General features: G+C 40.0%; 1 protein-coding gene and 1 long non-coding RNA gene across 3 annotated transcripts; both read left to right on the forward strand.

Annotated features, from left to right (window-relative positions):
• On the forward strand, positions 1-10135 carry LOC111255522 (uncharacterized). Of its 2 annotated transcripts, none has more exons than XM_022817566.2 (3): positions 1-1551; positions 7034-7145; positions 7643-10135. In XM_022817566.2, the coding sequence occupies exons 1-3, from the start codon at positions 1288-1290 to the stop codon at positions 8941-8943; spliced, it is 1677 nt and encodes a 558-aa protein (XP_022673301.1). In that variant the 5' UTR covers positions 1-1287; the 3' UTR covers positions 8944-10135. The 2 variants fall into 2 exon arrangements, with proteins under 2 accessions (XP_022673301.1, XP_022673302.1); XM_022817567.2 differs by lacking the exon at positions 1-1551 and adding an exon at positions 1587-4477.
• Positions 10136-11311: 1176 nt separating this feature from the next.
• LOC147758170 (uncharacterized) lies at positions 11312-12636 on the forward strand. The gene is made up of 2 exons (XR_015321251.1): positions 11312-11442; positions 11998-12636. It is a non-coding gene; the product is annotated as an uncharacterized LOC147758170 (long non-coding RNA).
• Positions 12637-14895: the final 2259 nt, after the last annotated feature.

Consider the following 14895-nt stretch of genomic DNA (forward strand, 5'->3'; position numbering starts at 1 on the left):
AGTATCCGCCGTACGGGGCCTAAAAATGCAAAATGTGTTGAGTTCTATGTTCGGTATTATGTTAATTAAGCATCGCTCAGGACTGCTGGCCACTACCAGTACGAAATGAACGCGTCCTGTTTCGAACCCAGACTACATCGCATGTGCGTAGGATTAGTAGGAAACACGTTGCCACTGCACCATCACGGTAACGAAGCCTGTCAAGATCAAAGCCAGATTCTACGTTATCTTTCAGCTGTTAGTTCTAATACAAACATTTGAAATAAATATAGATGTATCATCCTCGAACAGCTACTGACTATCGACGGCTAAAAATTTCGTAATTTTCGTCTTGGTCGTCAGCTTGCTTTTGCCCACAGGATCGTCGCGCTGTTTACCTTCCGATTGAAACAAACATCAAGATTCTGAATTCGCTCCGAGTGAACTGGTGTCGGAGCACTTAGGCAGCCAAAAGCCGCCTTTTGCTGAAGCTCCGCCGCCAACTCAGCGGACTTTCGGTAGAGCGTCAGGTGGTATTAAACAGGTTTCTGCTTATTGGAGTTTTCTTCTTCTACAAATCTTTGTCAGCACTAGCGTACGTTTCTACGGCGAGCGCAACGGTCCACCAGCGCTGTCTACATAAAACTGTTTATCGCCTTTGCATTGCAGTTTTAGCCTAGGTGGTCCTAAAGCACAACAGAGTCCAGTGTAAATGACCCTATCTGGATTGAAAAAGGACACCGGCAATGGTAAACTTTACTGAGTATAATATAGACGAACTACGGACACCGTCTGACTTGTTCTGAAGCTAGTTTGTCCTGCGTATTCGCTGGTGATCTATAACGTAACTTTGGAGTGCTTGTGGGATTGACTTAAGCTCGATTACTCGCATGGATCAATCAACCCCGGTACGATAAGTTATTGAAAAACATTTGGTGTTGACACGCTCGTCTTTGGCCAGTTATCTCAAAAGCTCAGAAAGTTCAAGAAGACAACTAAGTACAATACATCAAAGACTTTTACACAACCACTGGATTCTTGTTACGTTTGCTGTAATTGAGGACTACTAGAGGAACTCGTCGTCGGTTGTTTAAAGGTCTAGAGACTCATGAAATGTAATGTTTTCCTTAGGGACTACTGCACGTCCTTCCCCGTTTCGGGAAAGTGCTTCTAATACACATTGGTTGTTTATTTTCTGAGACTGAGTGTCTAGCTTGTAAGCAGGAGAAGAGTCGGCCTGTGGAGTTACACATTTAATTGTTCAAGTAAGACACTTGTACTGGTTTAGTTGAGGGCTACAACGACGATATGGCTTTTATGTGCCCAATCCGTATTGGTCGTTCAAAGAAACGAAGGGATCGGCAAGGGGAGAAGCCAGCGGCGCCAGCAATTGGCCGCATTACGGGTTCGGCCAGCATCGAAACCTTGGTCCGCGTCGGCCTCGAGAAAGAACACGGACTCGGGCCCAACTCCGAGGTTGTTGTCCTGCATGACTTCACGCCGTGTGTAGACGACGAAATTGGGGTCAAACGAGGTGAAATTGTCCACACATTGTATCAAGAAAACGACTGGGTAAGTTTGTTGGTCGGTAAGAGCTACTGTCCAGCCAAAGATAATGAAGAACATAGGCACTATATGAAACACCTATTTTGTGCAGCAGTATTTGTGTAGGTTAATCACTAATTTAGTAACCTTTTGACCCAATGCGAAGTTTTTCTGTCTTACGAAATTGCTCGAGCACAGAGACATCGTCTTGTCTTTCTATGTTAATTTCATAATGTAACCTCTCCCTTTCTGTCTCGTTTTCTATCTCTATCGCGTAAAATTCTATTGCATGTACTGCTTTAAGTTACACTTTTGGAAACTGTAGAGCAATTGGAGGAAATATTGCCGGTATCACATAAAAAAGGATAGTCTAGTGGTTTCAACATGGTAACATCTCGCGTATTTTCATTGGGCAATTGTAAACCTTTTCCCGAGGTGTTTAGTACATAGTCACTTGCTAACTGCATAGCTATCGTCTCCAGATAAATGTGTTCCCTATAGTGACATAAACGCTACAAAGGTCACTAAGTTAAAACGTTCCATCTTCATGAGAACGAGTGCAGCCAATAAAAACATAGCAACGCCCTGTTTTTATGATATCTTCGAGGTCCTGTATTTTCGAAGAGCAAACATTATAAACGGATAGCACAGATTTAGTAGGAGCTGTGTAAGGTGCAATCTTTAATTATATTTTAAAAAGGGTTTACTTTTTTTTTAGGTAAACTGGAGACTAGCCGGTATACCTAGGAAAACTTCTAATTTGTGTTTTATTACCAAATGAATGGAGGTTACAAAATGAAATCGAATAGTGATTTCAAATTACAGAAGTTAGCGACATTTTAGAGTGTTCAGAGAAGTTGTGTAATCATTTTAAAAATAGTATGAAATACTGTTGGGGCGTTATATTTAATTATGTACCAATAACGCTGAGAGAAACAAGCAAGTGCAATAAACAACGGTATTTGGGCCATATTAAAGAATATTTCTAGAGTGCTTCACCTACCACATCCGATAGCCTAGTAGTGTAGCAACTATTATGAGACAACAGCACGAATTTCAACACAAAAGCGGACGCTGTGGACATTAAAAAGAGGATTAGCCTAATAAACGCAAGTCTAAGAGTTGAAGTTGTTAAGGCTATTGGAACACAGATTTTATGGGAAATACTGTGTTTTTAAAACATAAGAAATCCTGCTCAATAATCAACTGTTTTTTCGCACAAGCTAACCACTTCATATTAAAAGCTTCGGCCTGAACTTTGCGCACACGACATTTAACTCCAGCCGGAAGCCCCCAGCTGCTTATAGAATATAACATTGTGGCTCTAATTATATGATTTTAGGCTTAGGGTCATCTTTAAAGAAATCTTCAAAAAAGTTTAGCCAAATATGTAAAAACAGGACGAGCTATTTAAAAGTGCACTACATTTATGAGCATGGTTATTTTAATTGACGCATTCTAATAAATATTGATCACAATTAAACGGCAGTAGTAACGTGTAGTTAAGTCAGTGACTGTTTTATTAACAGAACGAAGTATTTCGATGCCGATCGTCTTGTATTAAGCTGAGCCAACCCAGACTTAATTCCGTGCGCTTACTTCTAACTTTGATTAAAATTTGAGAAAAAAAAACCTATGTGATAAAAAAGACTTACAATGACGATAAAAATCTAAGCTTTAATGCTTTATCTGTCCGTTACGTCCGTTACCGATTAGGAAATATTGCCGGGTTTTTGTATATAAAAAAAACGAATATTTTTCTGTCGGCATCATTCTAAGTACTTTCAACAAGTGAGAACTATTCTTTCCACTCTATCCATATAAGGTACTATATTGTTTCTTAGAGTTCTTTGTTTTTGTTTCGACCGCGTTGTTCCATCGAATCAGTCAACATGTGTTTTAGCTATTTAAGTATATATAGAAGCTGACTAACCAAAACCGTAAGACGTTACTATTTTCTAAAATGGGCTAGAGTCATACGAATTATAGACTATTACAGCCCCAGTCTTCTGCCAATTGCATTGTCACATTGCTCCTGGCTTTATCTCCTCGGTTTATTTTTGCAAAGGAGAGGATCTGAGTTACCTCACACTGTCTGTGAAGCACGCCAGCAGAAGTTGCACTCCACAGAGAGCTGCGGGGTCAAACCCGTTTTTCTGGTCTGTCTAGCTTGTCACCATCGCATTAGCCATTTACTGCTATGCATATATACGAGTTGAGCCGCTAGCGCCGTGACGTAGTGTAGATTTGCTGGTGGCGTCGCTTATTGCCATCAGAGCCTGGCTGGCTTCGTCATGTCAGGACAACAACAGCTACGGATGGGTTCGCCAAACGGCCAGAACGATTACGATGTTTGCTGCACATTGAATTTTGCTGCCACCGAATTCGCTTGCCCAGAGCGAACACAACGTACCCAGCCGCAGAACCAAACCGACGACCACCGCACAAAACGACTCCACGAGTCGTCGGTAACAAAAAAACAACTGAAGTCACTGCTGCTACTGGCGTCGCGGCCGCCGAGCCGAATAAAAACAGATCTGAAACACAAGACGACGACAAACAGACAACGCTGAAGAGATCCGGGGCCCTGAAAACAACACTCATAGAAGAGCTGGCGAAATCAAAAGAGAAAGGAGGAAAATAGTGACAGACTGAGACAGCCGAAGCATTGCAAAGCAAGCGGCCGCCCGATTTCAGGCTGGAGTTGTACGCACAGTCCGCGTCGTTGGTGACATCCGTGTATGGTGGCGTGTGCGAGTTGGAGAAATCAGACGCTCGACCGGGCCTCAAGGCCCGATTTCCCTTGCCGACGACAGCCAGTAGAGACCGACGCTCGCTCCAGATACTAGAGCATTAGAAGCGAGCTTCGAAAAAGCAGCACCGATAGCAAATAGATAGATAACGGATTCGCACACCATAACAACAACAACAACAGCAGCAACGAGAGCAACAGGTACTATGGGCGTAACAGATGAGTCTTTTGTTGATACGAGGTGATGCTGATGTGGACTGACTATTTGAGTAGACGGAGAGGCAAGATACCAGAACTAAGAGCCAGGTACAGTAGAATAGCCGAAGAAGTGAGTTATATTCCCGTGCGCCAAGTTTTTCTGTACCACTTTGTTCAGACGTGTGCTGATGAAGCTCTATTCAGTTATAAATACAGTAGAATATCGTAACGTTATCAGAATGGCGGGATTTTGGTAGCCCTTATTGGGCCTCGAGGTCCAAGAGGAGATGGTTGTTATATGTCACTATATAACAGCCATGTGGGGTGGCATAGACGGAGGGGAGGCCAAGGTGTACAAGATAAATATTGCTTGCCGTATTCCCCTGAGTAATGATACCCCATGGTATCGGGGAAACGATATAGAAACTGGAACAGATCTCTTAACTGAAGCCTAAAGAGGAAACTATTATTTTTCTAGAGAAGGTACGTAAGTTTATGCATTCTCCAAGGTAGCGATGTTGGTCTTTTTGAATAAATAAAAATTTATGTTCAGTTTACACTAATTATATTTGCAATCATATTTTACTGGCTTGAATGCCCATGCACCTCAAAGCATATATGGTCAGAATATTAGCTTGCGTCCGGTTTTTGTGTACAATTATAATTTAATGTGACATTATAAGTTGTCAAAGTAATCGTTTGCCATCTGTGCTAATTCTACCATACCACGTTTCCAATTAGATTTCATGGTCTCTCTTGAGTTGTACCATCGGACAGTTTTTCAGCACGTCGTTCCATTCTTAACCGATACGCCACAGTTTTGCTACGGACAAGATCATACGGGGAGAACCATATTTACGCTATACAGGAAATTGTAAAACTACGCTCAAACCATGCCACTTTGTTACCCTACTCTTTCAGCTGGAATAATCTTCTTCAAAAACATAAACTTCTCTTTTTATAGCGGAAGACCTGTTATATACTTGGGTTTCCTAAAGACATTGAATAAGACACGAAAATACACAAGTCGAATTTGTAAGTTGGTGTAATCTTTTTCTAAAAAAAGAGAGCAAAAGGGACTAACTTGCGTACATTAGACACGTCCTGTATCAAAGAAAGGATCGGCGTATCTTGCCTGCAATGAATGTGTTTCGGGCTATCTATCATTTGTCGTTCTGCCGTGCTAGAGGTCGAAATTATTTGACAAAATTGTCAAATTGGTTAATGAATTTGAGGCGATCCGTGGTAGACAGCGGTGAAACAGCACGAATTAATTTGGGTAAATGCAGTTCACCGCAGAAATCATCGCCAAATTTTAAAATGAAATTCAGATACGACGAAAATAGGTACCTTGACCAAGTACTTATCGTTTATCGGTATGACCTGATTAGTTGAAGTAGACCAATGGTGCGTCCCAGCAATAATCGTAGCGATTTTTTGAGTCATTTCTTTGGGTAGTATGGCGAAATGTTTTAACCTTCCAATCGATGTTGTTACCATAGTAACTTATTGAGAATTTGATCATTGGTTTATCTTAAGGTCGATGGTCGACGAACTCTATAGTATTTATCGTGTTGCACGTAAATTGATAAGAGTCACGAATGCGTATAATGAGGCTAAATAGCAGAAACAACTAAGCGAATGAATGTGCCATTTATTTGATTCTATTAAATTATATTGAGTTAATTCAAGCATAAACTGTGAAAAAGCAATAGTGTCCACAACATTATTTATATGTCGTTGTAAAAATGTGTTTTTTTTTTAAGAAGTTATTACACATGCGTTTGCAATAGTCATTCTACCAGCCGTCCATTTAATAAAAAAATTTTATACAATATAAATAGGTATTGATGTTAGCAATGACTGTTGTTGAGGCAGATCAAATTTTCCGTTCTGTAACGTTGTTTTTAAAATTCAGAACATGACAACACACAGTATCAGGCGTGCAGCATTCGCAAGAGCTGTGGTTGATCGAAGGGCGCACTAGCCATTTCGCCATTGCCCGGCCCGGAGCGTACAAAAGTTCGGTAGAAATTCATGTTAAGATTTCGTATTCTGTGACTATATATAAAATTCAAGCTTCTTGATATCGTTTTCTGTTGTTGTTGTCTGAACTCGCCTGTAATCCAGCCAAGGAAACGCAACAGTGAAACAAAGCTGTTAAGGCATTTATCAAAAATCATAATAATAATAATAATAATAGGAATAAAACTAATAAATTATTTCAAATGTCACGTCGTTTAGCATTACTCCGGATGGCTAGCCCGTAGAACCTTTAAACGAGATCTGTTTACGCACAGTTTCAGGCTTACCCCACCACATGGACCTAAGTATAGTGGGCTAACTCGTTACCACTGCAGCATTACAGAGACCATACAATAGGGCTGCACCGGATCTTAACATCCCATCGATGTCTAACAAATATACTATATAATACCCGTAATTGCACAACCATATATAGTCATCTATGTAATCTCGAAGTGGCCGAAGGTCAGCATACTTGAGGCAGGCTTGACACTCTTATTAACCCAGATTACATTACTATGACTGTCGTTACAGGTGTACGTTATCAGCGGTTCGCGTGAAGGATTTATCCCACAATCGTACTGTGTCCCGGTTGATTCTCCAATGGCACAAGTCGCGCTCAGCATCTCCAAAAAAAGTCCTAGAGGTGAGTTCGTTATATGTGTACGTTTCGTTTGAACTCACTATCAGCACTTACTTTAGTCAGACAATCACAAAACCGTTCTGTTTTCTGTAAGTCAGATAAACCTGAAGCGTCATCGAAATGGACACTAGGCGTTATTGCAAATCAGCCATTTTAAACTGGTCTATTATAAGCCATATACCATCTAAATATACACTTGCATTTTATGTATACCGACACGTCATGATTTAGAACTATTAGTATTAGGAAGTGCTTATAACTATAGGTCCGTAATGTACTCTGACGATTAATTATCGCTTGGATTCTGACGGGATTTAACGGGCTTATGCGTTTAATGAACATTTATTATGAGTTAATGAACGTTTAACTTTACATGTCTGTTGTGTATATTATACTTTAGATATATACAGATAAGTAGTAATCTGAGTTAGTGTTAACGCGTCGCAATAAGAATCTTTGTTCGTTTTTTGTGATTGATTTTTGCCTTTTGTATGCAAAAGAACGTCTGTCAGAAGAGCATCATCATCATCAGCAGTCTTCCCTGGAGAGCAGCATTGCTCACTCAGATATCGAATCGGTCGATACCCCGTCGTGCTTGACGGACGTGCACCCTTTCTTCAAGGATCCAGCCGGTCGTTTTTTGGTCTTGTACTCGTTTATTGCTCGAGACGAGAACGACATCAGCGTTGAGCGAGGTGAACTCGTGACTGTTCTAAATCGTGAGGACGCCGACTGGTTTTGGGTGCAACGATATAATGGCCACGAAGGATTTGTCCCGTCCGCGTTCATATTTCCCGCCGATGTGATCAATTCGCACGCACAAAGTCCCGAAGTATCTTCTGAAGCACAGAGTGTGACCACAGGTGCGACGACAACTTTGCGGCAAGAGGCAACTAGCCAAAAACCTCTAGCTTCTTCAAAACAGGTCGACAAACTTCTGGACAGTATCGATTTTAAGGATTTAACGTTCTCTGCTAACAACGATTCGGCCAGTGCCCAAAAAGAATATCGATATGATACAAAATCTGGTACAGTCTCATTGCACACATACCATAACACTGCGGATCGCGCATTTCCAACTACTCGAAACAACCTAGGTAGCAGCGAGCATCTAACAAGTAACAACCTAAATTTAAACGCCAGTACGACGGCGAGTCAGTGGACGACTACACCGGCAGCTGACGGTGCCGTAGAGGGTGATAATACAACGAACTCAAATACCCTAAAGACAACCCCGTATCGAGAACGAGAGGGCAGCAGCATCAATAACACCCGCAAATCTACTATGTCGCAACAGAACCGAAATACCTCAGTGGGCAACTGCAGGCTGCAGGACCATAACGTCGGCGGCAACCAAACCAAAGACGTTGAAGATGGGGAATCTGGACGGACACATAGTCACCATCATCATAGTTCCGGTAAGAATTCGTCAGGGCAGGATTCAGAGGCAAACGGAAAGGAGAACGACAGTCAGAGAAATGGTCCGAGTGAACTTCTGCCCCACGGTGCAAAAGCCAGCGGTCAAGATGCCCCACACACCGGAAATGACAGCGAAGTTGCCAGTATCGTGCAGTCAGAAACGCCGTACCGCGCGAAAGCCACCGAATTTATCGTCATGTACGACCATGAAACAGATGCCGAATATGAACTTCCGATACAACGAAAAGAGCTTGTCTATGCTGATCTGAACTGTCAGAACGCTGATGGTTGGTACTGGGTGTACAGTCCTCGATTAAACGAGTACGGGTACGTGCCAAGAGGATTTGTCATGGAGTCGCGGCCAGCGACAACCTCTCTTTGATCAGAGTATCCTCTGGCGAAACGCTCTATAGCGGTCGCTCTCTCTCGAAACGCGAAACAAAACACTTAAAAAGAGTAAATGGTGGACTTGCACAGGGAATTATGCAAACCCAACTAAAAACCTGTAGGAAGGGTGCAAAGAAGGAACGTAGACCTGAGTGATCTGCGTCACAAAGTTGCATAATAGTTTCATTTTATTTCTAAGATAAACCGATATTTCATTCACAACGACACGAAAATCGAAAAATATGCGCATTAGAATTGTTTAAATTATAACAAAATAGAAAGCAGTACATTGTGACGTTATTTTTCAATAAGCTAGAATAATAGAATTGTTGTAATGAATAAATGTGTTGCCCAATTAGAATAGACAGGCTTTATACGTGTACTTGTGTGGAAAGCTTGCCCAGCTTGCTCAGCAACATGTAATGCCTATATAGAATGTGTATATTGTGAATTTTTAGAAAGTATGCCAGTGTGTTTGATTCGGTGTTTTGATTCAACAGTATATCAAAGCAGTACATTGATTCCAATGACGGCGTGCGAATAATACCCAATAGGATTTAAATGATATTGTCCATTCAAGTTTATAATCAAATGTGTAACAACCAAAATATAGGAGAAGTTAGATATTCCACTGTTATAAAAGAACAGAACAGAACTTGTTTGTGAGTTGGTAAGGCTCATATAAGTAAAACGAATCGCGTATTATCATTAGAATTGTAAATACATTATATATATATATATATATATATATAATATATATATATATATATATAAGTGCCAACTAGTTAGGCGGAATTTCATCGACTAGTATAGGTAAATAAACAACTGTATAACGCTAATACGGTCCACGAGAAGGCCGATCAATGCAGTGCTTTAACAGGAATGACCCAAGTGATGATTGACTCTTCTGTACATGAAGTAAATTACACAGTTTGCTCCATGCATGCAAGTAAAGGGCAATAAAATACACACTTCAAATCAAAAAATAAATAGATATTTTTTATCCGCATATTAGCGATACTTTTAGTAAAAGGTAACATCGATGGAAAGGAGGCTGAAAAGCGAACCAATTCTCAAATGTATTCCAGTCAAGGCCATGTTCTTTTCGGTATCAAGTAAATGATTAAATGAGCTTTTGTTCAAAATTGCAAAAAACCCTTGTACAATAAAAGTTGTATAGTTACAAACTTATGTTTTTATTTAGTTACAGTTATCTGTACCTTATGGAAGTGCTCATGTTGGTGGTGTGCATTAGTTCACTGTAGTGTAATGTTGTAAATGTAATCATACTAATAATTTAAATGTCCGTTTACCAAAAGAAGCCTTGGCAACCGGATATATTGAGAAGTTGCTTTCGTTTCGTTTTTACTTTTTATAATATTGTTATTCGACTATTAGCAATATTTCCACTCAAGAAGCGTATTAACAGGAGGACTTTGCTGTTTCAAATTTGGGTTCTAGATAAGTCAATGATGCGTCCCCGCGATTGCACCTGGATAGGTAGATCCGTTAACGCCCGAAAATATGACTCGTCTCTACAGTTAAAGCTTTACTAGACCAAGAGGACGGGCAAATTAATGAATTTCGGTGTATAGACAATTCAATCGAATGCATGAATTGGACAAAAAATCTGACTCTATATAGAGTACGTAGAATCAGATGCCTCATTGCACTTATATAGATAAAGCTAGAAAATGTAGTCACTTTATTTGAATTTTAGACTTCGCCTACAATTTTAGATTTTTCCATATATTGCATATGGTTTATTGGAAAAGACAGCTGGCATGTGATCAACGAAAATGAGCTGGCTAGAGTCAGCGAACGCCGAAAGTAGGTGATGATGCTTAGCCGATTGAGCCGTTTTTGAGCCAAAATTTTCGCGACGATACAATCGGCGATGATTCAGCCTTCTTGATCAAAAAAAAAAGCGCTCTAGTAGAGTTAATTCTAAAAGCTCTTCGATTTTGTTCGTATTCAGTCATTGCTACACCTATGGGTTCCTAGCGTCATTCATGATAAGAACGATCCAATAGGGGGCATGTACTGGAAGCCTACTCTAGAATAATCGCGTACAGCAACAAATAGAGACATGAGGCAAACATGTAATTGTAATGAACGATCTATTTATGACTTTGATTTGACACACGTTTGCACTGCTTCTAGTATCAAGAGACTAACTCTATCCTGTGGCTTGCCCCTAAACAGTGATACCCTAGCAGAGCTTACACGTCGCTAATTAAGTGTGAGCTGGACACGAGATTGTGGTATTAAACGATTTACTGATGCAAATGAAAGAAATCGAGGAATCTTGTTCAAATCACGAGGGGGCTTAAAGCATATGTTAAATACAACTAAACAGAAGGGCAAGTTGTGTGTAAAAATAGCGCGTGTCCAACCGCTGAAGAGACGCATGACTTAAAAACGAATCGCATAACCAATTTTCCTTATGAACAAAAAGCTATTTTAACCGGAGACGCTTGACAGGGAAAAAAAGGTACGTAGACATTAGTCCATTCTGAATTATAATTAATAAGAGCCACTTTGTCAACGAGACTATCATCGAGTATATTCGAAAAGTTATTGTCTGCTAAATAGGGATTATCAGTTAAATCGAATCGTATTGAATTTCGGATTTGACTATGTCGTTTGTGCTTTGCGGGCTGTATTTGCTATAACAGTATGTCTTAGGGTCTCCGTAAGCTATAAAAAAAGAGACCTTTAACGAGAAAATTAACTTCTTAAGTGTTCAACATTAGCGACTTTCCAGAACTACGTCCAACATTGTAAAAGTCAAGCAGTCCACTTAATCTAAATTCTACAATATTTACAGCTTTATTCGCACAAATATAGTGTGTGTTCTTTGGAAAGTAGCATCATTTGGCACGACGTAAATACAGCCGCCGAATTTAAATTCAGCAAAATTCGCAAAGCGCTCACTGTTCTTTAAGTTACTATATCGTTAACACAGGTAATTTTTTCTATCTATTTATAAAGAGCTCTACAAATGGCTATTATTAATAATCATAACTTGTAATTATAATTTCTACAGACGGTATCAGACAAGCTTCTCAATTATAATCCTCAACGTATATACGTGCTCATTCGGCCTAAAAGGGAATAGCCTTACAGGTAAGGGCAAACAGCACACTGGATGATGAGAAGTTGAGTTTACCCGTCGACAACAGTTTTGATTCGTGGGTTCAGACAGAAAGGCAAACTCACAAGTTTCAGTTGTACGCTAGCAGCGTTTTGCAGGAGTCTTCTAAGTAAAACGAATGGTAACTTGATGCATACGTCGTGTTCATAAAAGATCATGCTCCAAGACATATGCTGCCATTTCCACATTTCCTCTCAAAAATCACTAATGAAATTCGTAATCAAACGACGACTAAGTAAGCTACGCACAGAAACACAGCAGTGTAGCTAATTCATGCGCAAAATACGCCACCCAGAGCGAGTTTAATTTTCCATCGAGGAAAAGCCCTTGCCACCGTTCTGTAGTAGAACCGATATCGAAGAAGGATCCCGCCATAATAGGGCGTAATGTTGCAGCGAGACATTCTATTGACAGCATAACATTCTATATCAGAGAGAACATTAAACAGTGTACAATATTTCATGGCAACCATGAAGATCTCAGGGACGAAGCAAAATTGATCAAATAAAGCTATCAAAAATTCTGCAGAAATGTTGCCTGTAGTTGAACAGGTGGGCTTAATAATTACTCTCGAGAATACTTGTATATAGATCACCGAAATAGGTAAATTGAATAGCCCATTTATATGACCTACTCTATCACGAATTTACCATTATTTTTTTTAAAATAGCGTTAATTTTACAGTTGCATAATACCAATGCGGCCAGAACCAATTGATAACTCGACTATAAATAGCCTCACACAAAACTACTATATAGCACTGAAGCATCTAATTACGTCCGATACCTCGCCCGTTACCATAAAGTCCTAGCGCAGCTTTATATTGGCGTAAGATGTATCTAAAATGAGTAGAATTGAATACTGCCTCCAAGTCGTTTCGGTTGGGCCCCCGAGGAGTTTGGGAAGGCCAGTTCACCTAGGCACGAGGACAGATTAGCCATGGTGATAGTCAAATTTGGGTCATCACACAATTCTGGTCCCCCGTAAGGCCCCTGTAGCTTAGCAGTAGCCCAGACCCACATGCCATGGCACCTGACAATAGCATAACAAGCACCTGTGATAAATTCTAGTTTGTTAAGACTAATAATTCGACATACAGCTGTGAGATGACGGTAGTGTCTCATTGTTATTGTAGATTTAATCATGCTGATGGAAACGTTTGAGAAAAACTCGTGCTTGAGAGAATCTCGCGCTGGATAGCGGATCTGGGACGCATCTGCTCCAAGAATGGAGTAGTTTAGCGGCCATAGGCTGGACAATCTAGATTCACATTACCATTTGCAATATTCTGCAAATCAGTATTGGTCTGTGTTGGATTTTAGAGGCAAGATTAGATAGCGCTTTGTAACAAAGATAGTTTGCACACAGTCGCTGAGTAGTACAGATAGCCACAAGCGGGAGTTGTCAAAAGTAACAGCCACGTACAAACCCAAGTTCTCACTTCCTACACAAAGTATACTTACATCAAGCGGTCGTTTTTACGGTTTAATGGAAACGGTCGCGCAACCGAATTTCCTAAAATACCTGAGCATAGAGGTGCACTCCTCCCAAAGAAACAAGAGGCACGGCGTTCTGCGTTGAGTTCTGTGGGTCGGTGAGCCTTTCGATTACGCATAGACAAATGAACATTCTTAAACGTTAACCTGTTCACGTAATAAAGGTTGTAAATAGTTGGCTGTCTGTAGACAATTAAATTGGTATAATATTGTTTGGCTAACCGCTAATATATTGCATAACCCTGTCTCATGCACACTTTTTTTAAGATAGCAGCAGCGTAATGCTAAATTCGTTAAAGATTCTGAAGCTGACTGTAAAGTATTGTCTAGCATGAAGGCAGCGAACGGGCCTTTAAATCTTTACTTAAGTAAAATTACCAGACAAGTCGCCCATTCTTTTCCACTTGATTAAAGCGATTATCGCTATTTAATGCGAAATCCAGCAAATATAGATATTTCCTACCTATTGTCGAACCTTTTTTTCATTTTCATGCCCAGTATTTAGGTCGTTAGGCATTATCTTAAACAAGCCTTACTAAACTTCTCTGGCCTTTTTTTTCTAGCAGACTTGCGAATTGGCTGTGGTGTAACGTAGTAATCTTGTTAAGCGACTACGTTAAAGTTGCCGTACAAGGCCGTTGGCCTATGGAGAACCAGCGAAATGCAACACCAAATTATATGAGAAAAATAAACAGCAGTAACCTGTGCCAACCCTTAACATCTAGTCAGACACACATTTATTAAACAAATTTAGTAAAATAAATAAATAAATAAAGAACAAACTTAGACTTCATAAGACATTTAAATTCGCTTATCAATATATACGATTAGTCAAAAAAAATACAAGATAATATAATAATATTTCATAATGTAATATGCAGTCAAATTTTAAACGAATTATCTCAGGTTAATGTGCCGCTCTATTAGCAGGATGCTCGTTACATAAGGCTTGTTAATGCACCGTATGTGTCCAGCTAGTTAAAAAACAATTGAGCTTGGCCTTAAAAATCTACAAAAATTCAAGCAAATTTTACTCGCTTTATACATGTAAAATTCACTTTCGACCGCGAACGAGGCGTCTATTTAAAATCTTGCTTAGCCTATACTTTATTCCTCCTCTTTATCGAAACCTTTTTGTAATCTAGACACCCATTCGTATCTATTCTGTTTTCCCTTCTCGTTGAATTGTAGTATTTGGAACACATTATTCGCCCGATTGAGGAATATGAACCACGCTTTTCGAGGAAGAAGTTTTTGGTCCGGGCCGATCAATGTCGAATGTTACGACAGAGAA

Source organism: Varroa destructor, unplaced genomic scaffold (genome assembly GCF_002443255.2).
Source record: "Varroa destructor unplaced genomic scaffold, Vdes_3.0 BEIS01000001.1, whole genome shotgun sequence".
Lineage (NCBI taxonomy): Eukaryota > Metazoa > Arthropoda > Arachnida > Mesostigmata > Varroidae > Varroa > Varroa destructor.

Bases quoted from the DNA above. Each gene is read 5' to 3' on its own strand.
- LOC111255522 (XM_022817566.2), top strand. From the start codon at position 1,288: ATGGCTTTTATGTGCCCAATCCGTATTGGTCGTTCAAAGAAACGAAGG. The intron at 1,552-7,033 runs GTAAGTTTGTTG...CTGTCGTTACAG, and splicing joins TGTATCAAGAAAACGACTGG to GTGTACGTTATCAGCGGTTC. The intron at 7,146-7,642 runs GTGAGTTCGTTA...TGTATGCAAAAG, and splicing joins CTCCAAAAAAAGTCCTAGAG to AACGTCTGTCAGAAGAGCAT.